General features: G+C 59.6%; 2 protein-coding genes across 5 annotated transcripts; one reads left to right on the forward strand and one right to left on the reverse strand.

Annotated features, from left to right (window-relative positions):
- Window positions 1-1372: 1372 nt before the first annotated feature.
- On the forward strand, window positions 1373-6268 carry LOC116962501 (antigen WC1.1-like). Of its 2 annotated transcripts, none has more exons than XM_032996469.2 (13): window positions 1373-1613; window positions 1684-2004; window positions 2106-2429; window positions 2516-2818; window positions 2911-3090; window positions 3402-3701; window positions 3788-4093; window positions 4180-4563; window positions 4650-4793; window positions 4909-5004; window positions 5212-5295; window positions 5607-5732; window positions 5913-6268. In XM_032996469.2, the coding sequence occupies exons 1-13, from the start codon at window positions 1406-1408 to the stop codon at window positions 6026-6028; spliced, it is 2892 nt and encodes a 963-aa protein (XP_032852360.2). In that variant the 5' UTR covers window positions 1373-1405; the 3' UTR covers window positions 6029-6268. The 2 variants fall into 2 exon arrangements, with proteins under 2 accessions (XP_032852360.2, XP_032852359.2); XM_032996468.2 differs by having other exon boundaries at window positions 1377-1613; window positions 2911-3225.
- Window positions 6269-6406: 138 nt separating this feature from the next.
- LOC104364533 (NACHT, LRR and PYD domains-containing protein 3) lies at window positions 6407-18190 on the reverse strand. 3 transcript variants are annotated; one of them, XM_042785403.1, is made up of 8 exons: window positions 17956-18190; window positions 11985-12280; window positions 9630-11331; window positions 8974-9090; window positions 8089-8259; window positions 7280-7453; window positions 7006-7176; window positions 6407-6828 (listed from the first exon to the last, which is right to left on the reverse strand). In XM_042785403.1, exons 2-8 carry the CDS (start codon window positions 12265-12267, stop codon window positions 6597-6599), a joined length of 2850 nt encoding a protein of 949 aa, XP_042641337.1. In that variant the 5' UTR covers window positions 12268-12280; window positions 17956-18190; the 3' UTR covers window positions 6407-6596. The 3 variants fall into 3 exon arrangements, with proteins under 3 accessions (XP_042641337.1, XP_042641338.1, XP_042641339.1); XM_042785404.1 differs by having other exon boundaries at window positions 11985-12845; XM_042785405.1 differs by having other exon boundaries at window positions 18072-18177.
- Window positions 18191-18222: the final 32 nt, after the last annotated feature.

The following is an 18222-nucleotide window of genomic DNA, read 5'->3' on the forward strand; positions in this document are numbered from 1 at the left end:
GCCGCGCGGCGGCGCCCCCTGCTGGCGGGGAGGACGGTGGGCGGGGCCGCCCCCGGTTCCCCCCCCCCCCCCCCCCACCTCGCCATGCTCTGGGCGCTCCGTGACGAGACAAATTGGGGATCGCGGAATAAAATCCTCCGGCCACGCCCTTGGAAAAGCCACGGGGTGGGGTGCGGGGGTGCTCCCGGTGTCCCTGGAACGCGCGGTGACGGTCACACCCCCCCACATCCCGGGGGGGACACCGAAACCGCGCTGCCCATTCCCACCAGCCCCGGCGGGGTCTCCATCCCCTCGGACAAAGAGGGAGACGTGGCATCCTCACGCCCACGCCGTGAGGGGACATCCCGCGTGGCACCGGCGGGGCGGGGGGGGGGGGGGGGGGGGCGAGCCATCCCAGGATGACAACGAACGGGGACGGTTTGCAGGTGGCAGGTCCCCCCCCCCCTCCCGGTGGCATGTGGCGGTGATGCTCAGGTTGCCCTGCAGCTGTGCCACCGCAGTCCCCGCCCTCCCACACACACACCTCCCGGGCCACCTGCCCCGGCTCGCTGGGCCCTTCCGCCCCCCCCCCCGTCACAATTTGGGGCAGTTACGGTGGTTTTGGTGGCTTTCCCTGAGCTTGCGCAGCTGCTGCCTTTCCCTGCCACATCGCCTCCTCCTCACCCTGCTCTGTGTCCTGTCGTGGCCACCTGGGCCCGTGGCTGTGGGGGGCTCGGTCCCATCCTCATCCTCGCCACCAAGACCTCATGGGAGCTCCTACTCCCTTCAACCTCCTGCACCTGTCGGTTTTTGCTGGTGTTTAGTCCTGGCTTAACCAAGTGGGTGTGTCCCGTCCCCGTCCCCCCCCCCCGGTGTCACCGTGGCCATGTGCCCGGTGTTGCAGGTGGCTGAGGAGCTGCGTGCGGTCAATGCCGACACTGGGTCCCCATTTTTGGGGGGGCAGGGAGTGGGGGGGAAAACTGCCTCCTTCCTGCCCGTGCCACAAGACGCAGCTGCCGGGCGGCACCGCCATGTGCCGCAGCTTTCGGCGAGGGGCCAGGGATGTGCCACCTGCAAACACCACAGGGAGCCTGGGGAGGGGGGCTGCTTTCACCTCGGTGCCCCCCTCCCCGGGGTCTCTAAGCAGCCTAGGGAGGGCAGCACCCCAAGGATGGGCGCTGGTGTGTTGGGGTCTTTGGGTTTTGCCCCGGTGCCGGCGCTGAGGGCGGCCCTGTGGAGGCTTTGGGAGGTTTGGGGGTGAATCCCATCACTATCGAGACTGGGATGTCACCCATGCCAGCGCTGGGTGCGCTGGAGGTAGAGGGGTGGGTGGTGGGGGCTGGGTCCCATTTGGGGACATCCGGGCGCCGACCCACCATGACGAGGTGTGTGACGCCAGAAGCGGAGCTGAGCCTCATATTTGGGCATGGAGCAGGTTATTGGAGGCCGGGGCCCCGTCAGCCGGGAGATAACCCGCCTGATAACGGCTCAAAAGGTGCTGCTGCCTCCATTGGCTCCCGGCTACGGTGCTGCCTATATATCCCCCTCCCCAGCCCCACGGCGAGGGGTCTGGGACGGCAGGATGGTACCTGTCACGGTGCTGGGGCTTCTCCTGTGCGTGCAGCTCTGCGGGGGTGAGCACTGGGGTGGGGGAAGCGGTGGGGCAGGGACCCCACGCCGGGCTCAGCACCCTCCTCGCCGCAGGCACCGGGGAGCTGCGACTGGTGGACGGCGGCGGGCGCTGCGCCGGCAGGGTGGAGGTGAAACATGACGGCGAGTGGGGCTCCGTCTGCGTCTACGACTTCGACAGGGATGCCGAGTGGGCTACTGTTGTGTGTCGGCAACTGGGCTGCGGCTCGGTGGCCAAGGCATCCCCCTACGCCCTGTTCGGGCAGGGCACCGGCCGGATTTGGCTCCATCCCTTCTTCTGCCGGGGCGATGAGTTGATGCTGCAGGACTGTCCCCATTTCGGATGGGGACAACATTTCTGCGGCCACAAGTGGGACGTGGGGGTGATCTGCACAGGTGAGGCGGTGGGGAGAGGGGCTGGTGGCCATGCTGGGCCGCCCGCCATGTGCTGGGACATCCCTGGGCAGGGCTGAGGCCGTGCCGGTGCCCCGGTGCAGGGGCGGTGGAGCTGAGACTGGCAGCTGGGGGGCATCCCTGCGCCGGGAGGGTGGAAGTGAAGCTGCAGGGACACTGGGGCTCGGTGGTGGATGACAACTGGGACATGGAGGATGCCGAGGTGGTGTGCCAGCAGCTGGGCTGCGGCTCAGCCACCCACATCTACGGCACCAGCGCCATCGCCCTCTTCGGCAAAGGGGACGGTGCCAGCAGCCTGGCTGTGGTCAACTGCCGCGGGGACGAGGCCACGCTCTGGGACTGTGAGATCCATGGCTGGGGGCCCTACCTGGGCATCCACGAATTCGACACCGCTGTCGTCTGCCAAGGTGGGAGCCGGGTGATGGGACGTCGAGGGGGGACGCGTGGGTTCTGGCACATCCCACCTCCACCAACCCCGCATGACTCCCGGCAGGGTTTGCCCGGTTGGTCGGCGGTGACAGCGCCTGCGCCGGGAGGCTGGAGGTGCGGCGGGGCCGAGCCTGGACCAGCGTCTGCGAGGACGATGTGGACATCAAGGCTGCCGAGGTGGTCTGCCGGGAGCTGGGCTGCGGCACCGTGCTGCCCGTCCCTGTCTCCAGCCGGTTTGGGGGGGACACGGGGCCGCTCTGGGAGGCAGGGTTCAAGTGCACCGGCACTGAGACCCTCCTCGCCACCTGCGCCCGGCAGCCGTCCCCCAGGCAGGGGTGCACTGGCCACGCCAGTGTCATCTGCTCCCGTAAGTGCTGGGGATGCCGGAGGTGGGGGGGTCCCCACACCGTTGTGTGTGTGTCCCCCCGCAACCCCGCCAACACCCTTCCTCTGCCGCAGCCTACACAGGTTTCCGGCTGGCAGACAACAACTCGGACTGTGCCGGGCGGGTGGAGGTGGAGATGAGGGGGACATGGGGGTCTCTGTGTGCCACCGGCTGGGACCTGCTCGACGCCCACGTCCTCTGCCACCATCTCGGCTGTGGTCCCGCCGTCACCGTGCCCCCGGGAGGCTCCTTCGGTATGGGGGACGGGCCGCTGTGGCGGGACACCTTCCGCTGCCGTGGGAGCGAGCGGCATCCTGGCGAGTGCCCCACGGCAGTGCTGGGGGAGCCCGCCTGCCCCCCTGGCCACACCGCTGCTGTCAACTGCTCAGGTCTGTCTGGCACCCTCCAGGAAAAGCCTCAAGAGGCTTTTTGGGACACCCTAAAAATTGGGAGCAGGGGACACAGGGTTGTCGCGGGGGGAGGGCTGAGCTGGGGTTCTGCCATCCCCTCAGGGGTCCGATGCTGCTGGTGCCACGGCCCCATGGCAGCGCCGGGGATTTTACAGGCATTGCCAAACCCCTGCGGCTGGTGGAGGGCGAGAGCCGGTGCGACGGGCGGCTGGAGGTCGCTGCAAGCCCCGGGACCTGGGCCCGTGTGCCAGCGGGGTTGGGGAACACCTGGGGTGCCAGCACGGTGTGCCAGGAGCTGGGCTGTGGCGTGCCAGAGAAGGTCTACACTGTGCCGAGCTCGGGCAGCGTGGGGTTGCGGTTTGCTGACGCCAAGGAGAACCTGACCCAGTACAACATCTTGGTGACGACGGCCACGCCAACTGGCAGCCCCGAGGAGGTGGCTGTTGTCTGCTCGGGTGAGTGTCCCGGGAAGGGCTGGGGGGTTTGCCGGCACCGTGGGCTGCCATCCCAGCCCGGTCCCCCCCTTCCCCTTGCCCCGCAGGCAGCCGGCAGGTGAGGCTGGCGGGCAGCCCCCGGCGCTGCACTGGGAGGGTGGAAGTCTACATCAATGGCACCTGGGGCACCGTCTGCCAGGAAACCTGGGACATCCTCGATGCCACCGTCGTCTGCCGCCAGCTGGGCTGCGGAATGGCGCTGGCGGCACCTGGCCCGGCTCACTTCGGTCCCGGCATGGGGCCGCTGTGGCTGGATGCTGGTAGCTGTGCCGGGACCGAGGAGTCTCTTTGGGATTGCCCGGCCTCGGCACGGCACAGCTGCCAGCGCGGCGGCGGGGCAGCTGTTTGCTCAGGTCAGTGTCATGCCCCCTTCTCCTAATCAGGGGGAACCATCCTGCTGCAGGGAAGAGGCTGTGACTCCCCCCATACCTCCTTGCAGAGCAGCAATCCCTGCGGCTGGTGGGCAGCAGCGCCCGGTGCAGCGGGCACCTGGAGGTGTTCTACAACGGCACCTGGGGCCGCGTGTGTGCCAACGGCACCAGCCCCGCCACGGCCGCCGCCGTCTGCCAGGAACTGGGCTGCGGGAACCGGGGGAAGCTGGCGACCGCTCCAGCCCAGGACTTGGTCCCCGCCTGGCTGGCCTGGGTGGGCTGCGAGGAAGGGACCCGCTCGTTTTGGCGGTGCCCCTCGGCACCCTGGCACCTGCAGTCCTGCAGCCCCGGCGGGGATGCCCACGTCGCTTGTGATGAGGATGGTGACAGCACGAGTGGGACACCCACCCCGTCCCCGGGAAGCCGCTGCCCAGACGGTGCCACTTGCACAGGTAGCTCTGCCCATGCTGGCAGCCCCCCCGCGCCGGGCTGCCTGGGGTCCCCCCCTTCCTCACACTGCTGGATGATGTCCCCACAGATGTCCCCAGCAAGAGCACCCCAGTAGCACCAGTGAGGACCGTGTCGGTGCCCATGGTCCTGTGCGTGGTCCTGGGGACGCTGCTGTGCCTGGCCCTGGGTGCCCTGGCCGTGCAGGCGTGCCGTGCCCGAGCTCAGTGCCAAGGTGGGTCCTGGTGGGTGGGTGCCGGGGAAGAGCTGCTTTGGGGACGGGTCTCGGTGGCTCCCCCTCCTCAGGGCAGCTCAGAGGATGGGCAGCGGGTGACCCACGGTCATTTCAGGCCATGACAGAGCCGCAGACGCTGTCTCTGATGGTGTCTACGAGGAGCTGGACTACACCATGATAGTGGAGTACCAGGAGGAGCTCACCCACTCAGGTCGGTGCAGCCTCACTGTGCCCAGTGGCTCCCCCCAAAGCTGGGAGTTGGGGGAGGTGGGGGGATCTGCGCCATGGCTCCACTGCAGCACCGGGTCCTGGTGGTGTGGCACCAGTTTGTCCCCATGGTGTGGGGGTGTCCCCTGGTCCCACGGCAGCCACGCTTTGCCCACCAGTCACCCCCAACACCCCATCCTCCCCCCACCAGGTTCCCTGTCAGAGAGGTTGAGGATGAAGCTGCCGTATTATACCGGGGACAGCATGGAGGAGAGTGACCCCAAGGCAGCCCCAGGTAGGGAAATGGGGGCAGGAACCTGGTGGGGAGGCCTGGGGAGAGGGGACAAGGCTGGGCACCGGGGCTGGGGCGCAGAGGGGACACAGTCCCCCCATGCCAGGGTGAGCCCAGCTCAGCTGCGGCTCTCATTAGCGTGCAGCAAAGCGTCACCTTTCCCTGCTCATTAATCCCTGCTGTGGCTCTGGCTGAGGGCTTACAGCCCCAGTGCCACCAGTACATCCCCAGTGGCATGTCTGAAGGCTGGGGGTGGCACAACCAGCCTCCCACCACGGCCTCCAGTTCACCCCCTTGCCCGTCACATTCCCCAGCCCAGCACGGCCCCCCGGATGGTTATGACGATGCTGTGGCTGTGCTGGAAGAGTTCCACGCTCCCAACACGGGGGACATCTCCGAGGGGGTGGCACAGAGGAGCTCGGGCTGTGTCCTACCCACAGGTAAGAGGGGCCACAGCCGCCCTGTCCCCTGGAGAGCCACCCCTGGCGGGGGCTTGGCTGTGATGGCGAGCAGGGAGCAGGCAGCAAATCCACGGGGGCTGTGGCAAGACCCCAGCTGGGGTCCGGCAAGAGGGACACAAAGCAGTCCCCCTAAGGCACTGGCCTTTGCTGTCCCCTAAGGTGGGAGATGCCCCCCTCCAAGCCCCCCAGGAGCCTCAAAGGACCCCCTGGCACAGCCCCTGGAGGACACAGACTATGACGATGCTGCCGTTGGCACTCTGAGGACATCACTGTGAGGGTGCCCAGGCCACGCTGCAGGGTTCCCTGGGGACATGCGTTCAGGATGGCAGGGCTCTGTCCCCAAGGTGGAGTGGCCCTGGCCACGGAGGTCACCTCTCCCTGCCCAGGACCACGGCACAGCAGCAAACCAGCCCTTGTGCCCCTCCTGCGAGCAGGCGCCACAGGGATTTTTTTTTTTTTTTTTTTTAATTTCATTGTGAATTTCTCTTTTCTATTAAAACCCCAAACTGGCTGGAGATTTGCTTCCAGGGCTGGCACCTCACTCCCGGGTACATCAGCCATCCCTTGGGGATGTGGGGCAGGAGCTGGACCCACAGACACATCCCCGGGCATGGCAGGGACAGGAGGGAGGACGGAAGAGCACCGGGGGGGGATTCCTGGCTCTAGGGTTTTTATTTGGCATCGGTAAACACCCACAACTTATTCCCAATGACACGTGTGGGGGAATGGGAGAGGGAAGAATTTGGAACAGCTCTGTCCCAACCCCCAGCAGATGCAAGCAGGACCCCCTGTGCCCCCACGTGTGGCTCCCCCCACCCCCTTTCAACAGCGGAGAGAACCGGGTTAGAAGTGGCTCCGGCTGTTGGGAGCACCTCTCCTAAAGGAGGGGAGCCCCTTCCTGCCCCCCGGCCCCCCCGCGCCCGGCAGGACCCCGCGGTGGAAGGGCAGCCGGGCCATGGCCCCCGTCTGCGGCGGGTCGTGCTCAAGGAGGTACCCGACCTTCAGGTCAGGCTTCAGTGCCTGGAGCGCGGCCAGCTCCTGCAGCGCTTCCTCATTTAACCCAGACGTGCTCAGTCTTTAAATAGAGGAAGAAAAGAAGAGTTGTTAAAAAAAAAAAAAAAAAAACAAAAACAAAACCCAACCTTTTCTGCTCTCCTGGGCACCAGGATGCGGGTATCCCCCTCCCTGCCCTGCAGCATCCAACCCCGGGGGTGCTGGTGCGGGGATGCCAGGGATGGAAGTGGCATCTTACCCCAGGGCCTGCAGCGGGCAGGCGGGATGCCGGAGCTGCTGGCAGAGCTGCAGGATGCCGGGAGCTCCCAGCTCATTGTCGCTCAGGTCCAGGGAGGTGAGGTGAGGGTTCTCCACCAGCCCAGAGACCAGGGCTTGGCAGCAGGCGCCCGTCAGCCGGCAGCTCCCCAGCCTGCAGGATCAAAGCGAAGAAGGTCATGGGGTTGCATCCGGATGGTTGGCGAGGTGCTCCGGGTGGGAAGCGGGAAACGCTGGGCAACCCCGCGGGCTCTTACCGCAGCGTCCGCAGCTGGCAGGAGCGGTGCCGGAGCCCCTGGCACAGCAGCTGCACGCCGGCATCGCGCAGCCCCTCGCTGAAGGACAAATCCAGCTCCTCCAGTTGCGGGCTGGTGCCCAGCACAGCGGCCAGGTCCTCGCAGCAGGCGCTGGTGAGGCGGGAGTACCACAGCCTGCCGGGGACCCGCGGGAAAGACCCTCAGAGCCAGCCCAAGCCCCCTCCCCCATGTCACCCCACCATGGTAGCGGTCGCTACGCTGGGGCGGCTGCTTTCCAGCTGCTCGCCCTGGGAGAGTGGGACAGAGGGACGAAGCCACCCCAGAGGGACTTTTTGGGGTACCGCCCCAGCCCTCCGCTCCACCCCGTGGGTTTGGCTGCCTGGGAGATGCCTGCCGGGTGCCAGAGGATGCTTGAGGGTGCCAAGGGATGCCTGAGGGTGCCAAGGGATGCTTGTGGGGTGCTGGAGGATGCCCAAGGGTGCTGGGGGATGCCTGTGGGGTGCCAAGGGATGCCAGAAGGTGCTTGGGGATGCCCAAGGGTGCTGGGGGGGATGCCCGAGGGTAATGGGGGGATGCCTAAGGGGAGCTGGGGGATGCCTGAGGGTGCTGGGGGATGTCCAAGGGGTGACGAGGGATGCCCCATGGGTGCCAAGGACTGCCTGAGGGTGCCGGGGGATGCTCGAGGGTGCTGGGGGATACCCAAGGGGTGCTGGGGGATGCCCGAGGGTACTGGGGGGATGCCCAAGCGGAGCTGGGGGATGCCCAAGGGGTGACGAGGGATGCCTGTGGGTGCCAGGGGGGCTGCTTACCGCAGGACACGCAGGCGGCAGCTGGGCTGCTGCAGCCCCCCGCAGAGCAGGCGCACGCCGCCGTCGCCCAGTGCGCCGTCACCCAGTTCCAGCCGGGCCAGGCTGGGGTGTTCGGCCACCAGTGCCGCCAGCGCCGCACAGCAGCTCTCCGACAGCCCGCACCACTGCAGCCTGTGGGTAGAGCCGCAGAGAACCGATGGGCTCATCACACAAGCCCCCAGTCGGCGGAGGGGTGGGGGCACGCCCACCCACTGTATGGCTAATCAGCATGGAGGGCTCCCACCGACCCATCACGTGGCCAATCAGCATGGAGGGACCACACCCCACTTACCACACAGCCAATCAGCATGGAGGAAATACCCCCCCCTCCCTTCACCCACGGCAGGACCAATCAGTGTGTAGGGACCACAACCATCAGCCCCCCCCCCCCCCCCAGCCAATCAGCGTGTAAGGACCACACCCACCCGCCCCCCACAACCAACCAGCACAGAGGGACCACACCCCACTCACCACTCAGCCAATCAGCACGGGGGAACTACCCCCCCCATTCCAGGACCAATCAGCACTGAGGAGCCACACAACCCCCCCACCCCTCCAGCCAATCAGTGTGGAGGGACCACACCCACCCCACCCACCCCACAGCCAATCAGCTTGGTGTGTCCAACCCCCCCCCCCCCCACACACACACCCCTGCAGCCAATGGGGCCCAGCCCCACCCCCCCCAGCCACTGGTGGTCCCCAGGAGAGATGGGTGCATCTGTCCCCTCCACCCAGGGCAGCACCCACCCCTTCCCCAATGGTTTGGGTGCCCCCACCCGCACCCCAGAGCCAGCCGGGGTGGCTCAGCGCACCCACCGCCCGTCAGCACCCCCCCAGCCCCCGTACCGGAGCACCCGCAGGGCGCTGCCCGGGTGCCGCAGCGCCCGGCAGAGCGGCTGGATGGGGGAAGGCGGCTCCTCAGCGAGGGGACGGGGACGTCCTCTGGCTCCTGAGGCGCTGGAGCTGCGGGGAGACAGAGCCCCGGGGAAGGGGGGGGCATGGGCAGCCCTCACCGGCTTCCACGCCCCACGCAACCCACCCCCTCAAGAAGAGCTTGATGCCAGCTCATGGGCCGCCTCCTTGGGAGGGACCTCCCTGGCTTCGGAGATAAGAAGGATCATGAGCGTTGCCGCTGGAGTCATCTGCTCTCAAGCAAAACTCGGGGAGAACTTAATATTTCGGCGCCCAGGGATCTCCCCCCTCCGCGATGCGAAGCCAGAGCGACACCCGGGCACAGCGGGGCCGTTCGGGCTGGGGAAGTTGAGGTGAGATGCTCCATCTCCGTCAATCCCACCGCATGCAGCGGATGAAGGAGCCCGCGTGATCCTTATTCTCCCACAAGAATGAGTAAAATCCTCCCCTCAGGAACTAAACCCCCAGGGAAAGGACAAGCTGGCCTTTGGGTGGAAAGAGCTGAAATGCTTTTAAACCCATCCTTTGGGGTGGAGAAGGAGAAATCTTTGTGATTTTGGGTCACTAGAGCAGCGAAGGGCAGTACTTACCGAGGCACGGCCGTGACCAGCTCCTCCCCGGGATCCTGCTGGTCGAAGGAGCATCCCCGGAGCGTGACGCAGCCCAGCCCAGCCCACTGCCTGATGCAGAAGGAAAGAGCCATTTGGTCGTACAGGGTCACCTTGATGTCCTGCAAGTCTATGGCCGTGAAACGATCCAACGCCCTTTGTGCAAAGGTCTTCTCGTTCATCTCGAACAAAAAGTGGAAAGTATCCAACTCTGAAACCTTAAGCGCTTGGCTGGGATGGGGGATGTTTTTGTGCCTCCCCTGGAGCCACCTCAGCATATCTTCCCTGGCTCGTGGTGAAATTCTACACCCGATGCTTTTGTCTGCGTACTCTATCAATTTTGGGCTTAACAGACCAAACAGGAATCGCACTGTTAAGTTCAAATCATTCCTGGACTCGTTATAGTTTTCTAACAATATATTTACATCCTTCACAAGAGTCCCCGAGTCACCGACCATTTCCTCATGGTCCTCCAGGACATAAAACATCGCTGCAAAAAACTCCTGGAGGTGCAGGTGGGTGAAGCTGTAGGTGTTCCCATGGTCTTCACCTTTCTTTGATATCTTCTCATTGAGGAAGAGAGGGAGAAGGTCTGGCTGGTCCAAGCCACAGCCCTTGACTTCTGTCTCCTCAAAGAGGACCTTGTGCTTCCAGATGCCGTTGGCAGCCAAGGAGCAAAGCTTGTGTAGGAACCGCTGGAGGTCCTGCGGGTTGTCCTTGCTTCTGCACTTCATTAACCAGGAGAGGTAAAACACGCTCATCCACGTGGTGACTTTAGAGCACTCGATGAGGTTTTTCTTCTTTTTAAGCTCTTGTTCAAGGATGGTGCAGACGGTCCAGCTCATGATGGGGATGACACACAAACTGCAGAGGATCTCGTTGCCTCTGGCAAACCTGAAGGCCACATCAGCTTTATTGTTGTCCTCAAAATACCTGTGGAAATATTCCTCCCTCATGGCTGCTGAAAATCCCAGTATTTCTGCATAATACTCACCCTCCAGGCACTGCCCCAGGCTTTGAAGAGCTGTCGGCCTTGTGGTGATGAGCAAGGAGGACTCGGGGAGAACGGTCTTCTTCAACAAGCTCATCAGGGTGATTTCCAGCGGCTTCACTTCCTTGGGGTCAGAGCTCAGCTCATCTTCGGGCCGAACCAAGGAAAACCCCAGGGCCTCAAAACCATCAAAAATGAACAGGATCTTTTTCTGGTCATCCAGGATCTTCCTGGCTGGTGTTCGCCTGTGAGGGCAGCACTTTGAAACCAGGTCTGCCACGCTCGCTTCCTTGGTAAAGGCAATGCCTTTACAGTCAATGCAGAAGACATAGTCAAACTGCGCATAGGCGGTCCCTTCCACCCACTCCACCATCATCTTCCTGACCGTCATCGTCTTCCCCATCCCCGGGGCCCCCACCAGCACCACGACCTGCGGCGTTTGCCCATCTTCGCCGGGTTTAAACAGCGTTTGCGTGGTGACGGTGATGGTGGCAGGTCCCTTGCTGCCATCGGCACCTCCGCAGCCGGTGCCCATGGCTTCGTGCTTGCCCCCATGCTTGCTCCGAGGCTTCCTGGTGATGGTCAGGGCGGTGTAGCGGCTGCTGACTGACAGATTGTCCCCGAGACAAGAGTTCACATCTTTGTACCGGAGGAACTCCCGGACCACGTGCTCTCTGTATTTCTGCTTGTACTCTGCTCCGGCGAGAAGCAGAGTCAGTCCCGAGCACAGCCGGATTCCCAAACAGCTCCTACCCAACCCAACCACATTCCCAACACACCAACGGGACGCTTGTTTCTACACTCAGGGCTTTCCTAAGTCTGGCAGAGGCAGTAAGGACACTGTCTGCAAGAATTTAGGGCTTCTGGTCAGTTGGGGGGGGTGTCCTTCTCCTCTCCTGGGTCCCCCCCATCATCCTGATCCATCAACCCCTGTTTTAGCCACCCTGCAATCCTCACCCACCCTGGGAGCAAATGCAATTGCCACCTGCAGCCTCCATCCCCCTCTGCTCGCACCCCTGGGGCCAAAGTCACCGTCCGTGGGGATGTTTCCATCTCCAAAGCGTTAACAAATGTGAGCTCTGCAGAGATGTCCTTAATCCCCATCCTGGGAGGATGCTGAGAGCTGAAGGCTCTTTTCCAGGAGAAGGGGGAGCCCGGCAGTAAATGGGGACAGCAAGAGGAGAGGTCTCTACAGCCCCCACACTAATAGGGTCACAGCGGGACATCTTTGTGTTTCCAGGCTCCATGGGAAGCCAAAACCTTCTTCCTACCAACTTCTACTTGTCCCCAGGATTACTCAAGGGAAAAAGAGAGAAAGAAAAGTGAAATGGACGCTGACTCCCTACCTTTCACCTTCTCAGCCAGGAGTTTCTCAGCGAGGTCTCTCTGATTCATCTCTTCGAACAACCCAATCGCTATGTCCATCGCGGTGTCTTTGCTGTAGGTCTTGCCCATGCAGCTGACAAGGGCGCAAGGGTGGGCGGCCTTCGTCAGCAAATCCTTGGGGATATTCCATCCTCCTTCCACGTGAACCTCTGATAACTTCAACTTAAACTCCTGGAAGTCTTTAAGCGTGAGACCTTGCAGCACTTGTAAGAGGACAGCTAATGCACATTCTTCCCCTGCCATCACAGGATGTCACCTGAAAATACCTAACGGTTAGAAATCATGGCTACGCCATGGCAAGAGGTTTTGGAGCTGGGCACCACGTTTGCCCTGTACCGACTGGTTCTTCCTGCGCTGGGAAGGGTGGGGAGAGTCACCCCAGCGTGGCAAGGTCACATGGGCTGTGGGCGCTGCAGGATCCGGCACCGAGTGGATGAGACACAGGAGAGAGAAAAACACCCCAAAAAGCATCCTGGGGGGGGGTTGTAACCAGACTAGGAGCTGCAGCCCCTCGGGGCAGAGTCGCCCGTGGGGACAGCCCGGGCCCCAGGTCCCCTCCGGTGCCGTCCCTCGGCGCAGCGTGGCCGGCTGTGCCGCGATGCCCTCGCCGCGCTGCCGGGGCTCTGCCGGAAGGGCTCGGGCGCTGCCTGAAATCCCTCTCCTGCGTACAGGCAGGGTTTTGCTTTTCAACAGCAGCCCAACATCCGGCACACGCTTCCTCCTTCCCTGCCACTGGGCAACTCCGCTGGCCTCTGTAAAACCACCCGGATGGGCAGTTTAATACCCGAAGGACTCCCAGCAATAAGCCCACAAGGAAGAATCTGTTTGAGGGGAGAAAAGGCAGCTTTAGGAAAGTGCACCGATGCTCGCAGGCGCTGCACCCCCTCTCCTGCCTCTCGCCTGCCTGGTGCTGGCAGCTCACCCTCCTCCTCACAACACGTTGTGGGTTTGACTGAAAAACCACAGAGCCCCTGAGTTTCTAACCCTTCCAGAGTAACCGCTTCGCTCAGGATCCCCGAGCCTTTTACTGGGCATGTCTTGGTAAGAAAAGTCACAGAGCCTTCTCCTCCTCCCTCTTCGGGACTCCTTATTTCTGATATCACTGTTCTCTTCCCCATTTCCAGTCTCTTGTGTCTTTAGGAGACAAGTAGCATCCCGCAGCTCTCCGGGAACAGATGCGGCTGGAAGTAGTTTCCTGTAAATTCAGGAAATCAGAGGGAAGCTGCAGTTTCCTGCGGGGATTTCTGCCTGCTGCACCTTTCACCCTGGAGCAAGTGGGACCCCTAATGGAACCCTATCACAGGCAACATGAAACTAAATTTAGGTGCTTGCAAAAGCAGAGTAGCATAGAGAAATTAAAAATAGCTGCAGGAAATGGAGAATTAGACTGGGAGCTGTCAGAGGGAGAGGATTATTGGGGTGAAATATATGAAAAGGAAAGAAAAGTGGAGTTGGGAACGGCAGTCGCTGTCCCAGAGTAACAGCTATCCCAGGGCCTGTGAGACTGCAAAAATAAAGCAGCGTCATGGATTGGAACATGGCACTTCTAGAAATGTCTTCAAGCTTTGGATGGAATGGAAATTAAATAACTCAGTGCTTAGAGCTTGTGCTACACCAGCCTTTGCTCTGACGTACACTAAGGGACCAGTATATTCCCTTCTTGCTGAGAGCATTGTCAGATTGCCCAGCAGGTAGGTAGGAAACCAGCAGCACAAAGATGGGTCCAGAAACTGGGAGAAGATGGAGAAGGTTTTTCTGAACCAATGCAGAATTGCTAAGATGCCAGTGGGATGTGATATGCTACCCCACCAGCCCTTTGCTGGCGAGGCACGGGCGGCTCTGGTGATGGGTCACGGGAACTCCCTGCCCAAGCGCAGGGAAGCCTCCCTGGGCTCAGCTGGTAGAGATCAAACAGAGCGGTTCTAGTAATCATGGCCTGGGTTCAGGAGAAAACAGGAGAATTTAACATGGGCCAAAAAGGACCTGAGGCTTTCAGTAATGAGTGGGGTTAGACACCAGAGCAGAGGTGTAGGGGATGTTTGGGAAAGGGCAGTGGCAGGGGTAGTACATCAGGAAAAAAATGGATCAAAGGTGTTAAGGGCGCTGGAGGACATTAGAGAATTTAGGAGAAGCTGTGACAAAATGGGGTGGGAAGGAAATATGGGATTTGCTGGAGCAGTAGCAGGACACGGTGATGCTCCTGTGCCTCTGCCACTGCCCGGCTGGCCAAAGTCAGCCGCGAGGAAGTTGGCTTCGACCCGGCATTGCATCCACGAACAGGGCTGTGTGCCAAACAACCCGGCACCTGCGGGCCCCCCTGGGCTTGTACCTGGGAGATCTGAGGGTACCGCTGGGCTTTTGATGCAGCAGTGAAGATCCCTGCATTTTAGAAAGCGATTGGAGGATGGACTGTGGGCTCTTACTGGATTTTTATGGTGAGATTTTTGTGTCAGTAATACGGAAACCAGACAAATGCCGTTATAAAGGGTGAAAGGACAGATATAAGCTTTGATGGAGACAGATAAAGAACAATGGAAAGAGCCACCACAGGAGGGTGGCAGAAAACCCCACTGTGTAAAACCCGCTGCCCCAACTGAACTAGTGGGACCTTCCAGTCCCTCATACGAATACTCATATCCTAAAGAAGCTGAGACTGCTCTGGGTGAAATCATAAAGGATTATTTTAAACAACTTTCTTAAGAAATTACAAACCCATATAATTTTCTACTGTAGCCCATTAGAAAGGCTAATAGGAAACCTTGGGAAATGCCGGTGGAGTACTGCCAAAAAACTGCATTCCCCATAAGAACAGCTCCTAGTTTAGTGAACACGCCGGTGAATATTGCTAAGTTACTAGAAAACAACAAGTGGATTCCAGTCATAGATCCAACCGTTTCTTTGCCATCCCACTTGCTGAAAAATCAATTTTCAGATTTGCTTTTGCATTTGGAGAGAGGGAATAAACCCTCGCACAGGTACCACTGGGGCTTCACAATGCACCCGCGGGTACAGGCTCATGTTGGAAAGCTGTTCAAACTATTGTCTCCAGAGGATAAAGAAAAAACATCTTGTGTGGCTGATATTACAGTGACTGGAGCTACTGAAGAGGTGAAAGATATCCAGATTTTAAAATTAGTAGACCATAGAGGATTTGAAATCAATTTGATGTTGGCACCATTAGTGCAAGCTGAGGTTAACTACTGGGGGAATTATAACTGGTAAACCAGGAAGACCAATAGGTACAAGCGTGGTTAAAGCTTTGCATGAAATACAGGCTTTTCGTGGCGAAGCCCAGCTGAGAACACCACTAGGAAGATTTAATTTCTGATAGAAGCACATCCATAACTTTGCTGGTACCTGCAGACCATTGTGGGAATCACCGATTAAAACTCTGGAGTGGAAGTGGAGCTCAGGATGTGATGATGCCCTAACTCAGGTGGAAAGAAGCTGCTCAAAAAGCCCCTGCAGTAAAATGCCCAGCGCTGGGAAAGCACCTTTCAGCAGGAATTTCCCCTTCTGCTGGTTCGAAGGGAGCAGGAAAGCAGAGTGGGTACCAGCAGTGTGTGACCTGAGTCTGCTCCAGGGTCTGGACCCAAAACTCCCCAACAGCCTGGGCTGGGCTTTGAGGCTTCCACCCTTGCAGTCCCATCTACTCACACCCCTCCCAGGTTTTAGGGGAATTCGGCAGCAGTGTCATCAACACTGATGTGGATGGATAGGGAGATGCTGTACGGAGATTACAAGGAGCAGCCCTGCCCTGACCAAACCAGGCGCAGGCTGCACTATGGAGAGCAAATCCAACTGCAGTTGTTGGGTATGGGTGCAAGTGTCCTTTTCAAAGAACCCAGCAACAAACCAAAGGTAAGCTTCATCAATGGGAGCACCAGATAGAAGCAAGCTAAAAATAGTCCTCTGCGCTGTTATTAATAGAGCAGAAGAGCAAGTAGTGGGGAAACCATCAAAAAAGAAAAAAAAGTCACTCCAAATAGAGTGCAGGCTGTTACAGACATTATTAAGAGACAAACTCTCCAAGTGGAACCCATTGCATGTCTTTGTGGACAGTGATTATGTTAATATCAGTATTTGATTAGTTAAAGGCTGAAAGAATAAAGCATATATACATAATATATATATATATATAAATATATCAACTATAATCTTGCTATGCTAAAGGTAAACATTTTAGCCAGCTGGAAATTATATGGGGAGATGAATATATACTACTGCTGTCAGGTTAAGGGATAAACTTTTTAAAGGATGGAAAAACTTTTTAAAGGATGAAGTCTTATAGAAATCCTGTACTGTACCTCTTAATGCACCCTGCTGTACAGTTCACTGCACTTACACATTTGCAAAATTTTATTGATGATGATTGCAAAATACTGTAGAGCTAGAATGCTTGTAAGTAAATATTATTATTGCAGAGCTAGCTAATTATGTGAATTATGAGTGAAATTGAACAATACCATAAATAAACTTAGCATTGCCAGGAGGAAACTGTTGGAAAAGCCTCTGCTGGGTGAGGCTGGGGGATCAGAGTGCGCGCTGGGTGAGCAGGGCTGGAATGGGGGGGGGAGGGATGCACCAAACCTGGGGTGCCCCTGGGGACCTGAGTCAGGAGATGGAGCCAGAGCCTGGCCTAGGGACAAGCCACAGCACAGGGACAAGGGCTGTGTAGGAGATGGGACCAAAACCACAGCCCCAACACAGACCTAAGAGCCATCTCAGAGCCCGGACAGGAGAAGGGATATGGGGAGAACAAGTGCCCAGGGCTGAGCTTAAGCAAAGCCCAGGGGCCCTGGGCAGTGCGTGGGCAGGTCAGGGTTCCAGGTGATGCTGCTCAGGGCTTTGAGGTTATTAAAAGCTCCTCAGGGGCAGGTGGGCTTGTATTTTCTCCGTAAGGACTTTTTGCACAGGGTGTTTAGCCAGGCAGTGCTTCAGCTGCTGCACTAACTGCAAACCCCCCTTGGCTGCAGTAGCAAGCCACTCTGCCGTGAGAAATGTCCTTCATCCCACTTCCCTGGAAGTGCAGTGGTAAGGAGAAATGGCTGCTGCCCAACGGGCCAGGGGGTTTTTGCTGCTGTGTAGCCTTTTCCTCCCTCTCCAGCGCTGGGTGGGTTGGAGCTGGGGCTCTAGGAAAGGAGAGAGGCTCCTTTGGGGGTTTCTGATGCCTGGGGTGAAATGGGTGTAAGTCCATTCTGTGAGCTGCTCTCCTGCTTTTCATGCTCCAGTTTATGAACAGAGTTTGTGTGTCTTAGTTGGGAGGGGGTAAACCCATGGTGAGGAGGGGATGGGGACTGAGGAGCTGGGACTGGGGCACAGGGAGGGGGATTTTCCAGCTGAGGCTGTTGACTGCCTCCAGCTTGCCTGGGGCTGGCTTTTTTATGGGGCATGGTGGAAAAGAAAATGCTTCAGGGGGTTGTGTTTAGCAAAGCTGCCTTTGAGGGATGCAGGGAAAGGGGGAAAGATGTTTTAAGGCACATTGGGAGTTTAAGAAGGTGGGAAAAATAGATTTATTGGTAAGTTCTTGGCAGCCCACTTGCAAATGGTGCAGTTACTTGGTGAGGCTTGTGGGGTCCCTGCTGAGTAGCTCCTGCTGCAAGGGAATAGGACACTGAGGGCAGGGCAGAGCTAACGGGGATCTGGTTGAACCCCAACAATGTCCATTCAGGTCTTCACAGGCCCCAAAATGAGCCTGGCTCTGTGGCACCATGGGCTGAGCTGTTATCTCTCTAGCTCAGTTTCCCTGCTCAGCACCTGCCATCATCCTGCCCTTCCTGCTTGCAGGGCATGGAGTAAGTCTGGGAACAAGCGTTTCTCTCTGAAAGTGCAGGGCACACCGTGTTCCTTCCCAAGGATGCTGCTGCCCCCAACACCCCCCACCCCAGCAGGGCTTGCAGGGGGCTCCCCAGGAGCCAGGGCTGCTCTTACCCCTGCTAATTCATCCTGGGGTGTGCCGTGAGCCCAGAGGGAGGAGGAAGAAAAATCCAGCAGCACGGTTTCTAAAGGTTCCCCTCTCCATCTGACCTTGAAGAAGCTGTTTTCACCTTGCTGTGTCTTGAACTGAATTGCTGCTTGCTGTGCCTGCGCCGGCGCTCTGCTCTCTCCCGCGCTGCCTTCGGGGTGATGTGACCCACTTGCCGCAGGGGACCCTTCACGTGCTTGGTGCCAGGGGATTTCTGAGCGCTGCCCAGCTCT

This window comes from Tyto alba, unplaced genomic scaffold (genome assembly GCF_018691265.1).
Source record: "Tyto alba isolate M040663 unplaced genomic scaffold, T.alba_DEE_v4.0 Super-Scaffold_8, whole genome shotgun sequence".
NCBI lineage: Eukaryota > Metazoa > Chordata > Aves > Strigiformes > Tytonidae > Tyto > Tyto alba.

Coding starts and splice junctions, on each gene's coding strand:
- LOC116962501 (XM_032996468.2), top strand. CDS start 1,406: ATGGAGCAGGTTATTGGAGGCCGGGGCCCCGTCAGCCGGGAGATAACC. Junction 2,005..2,105: donor CGTGGGGGTGATCTGCACAG/GTGAGGCGGTGG, acceptor GCCCCGGTGCAG/GGGCGGTGGAGCTGAGACTG. Junction 2,430..2,515: donor CACCGCTGTCGTCTGCCAAG/GTGGGAGCCGGG, acceptor GACTCCCGGCAG/GGTTTGCCCGGTTGGTCGGC.
- LOC104364533 (XM_042785403.1), bottom strand. CDS start 12,267: ATGGCAGGGGAAGAATGTGCATTAGCTGTCCTCTTACAAGTGCTGCAA. Junction 7,177..7,279: donor TGCCAGCTGCGGACGCTGCG/GTAAGAGCCCGC, acceptor TTGATCCTGCAG/GCTGGGGAGCTGCCGGCTGA. Junction 6,829..7,005: donor TGCCCGCTGCAGGCCCTGGG/GTAAGATGCCAC, acceptor CTCTATTTAAAG/ACTGAGCACGTCTGGGTTAA.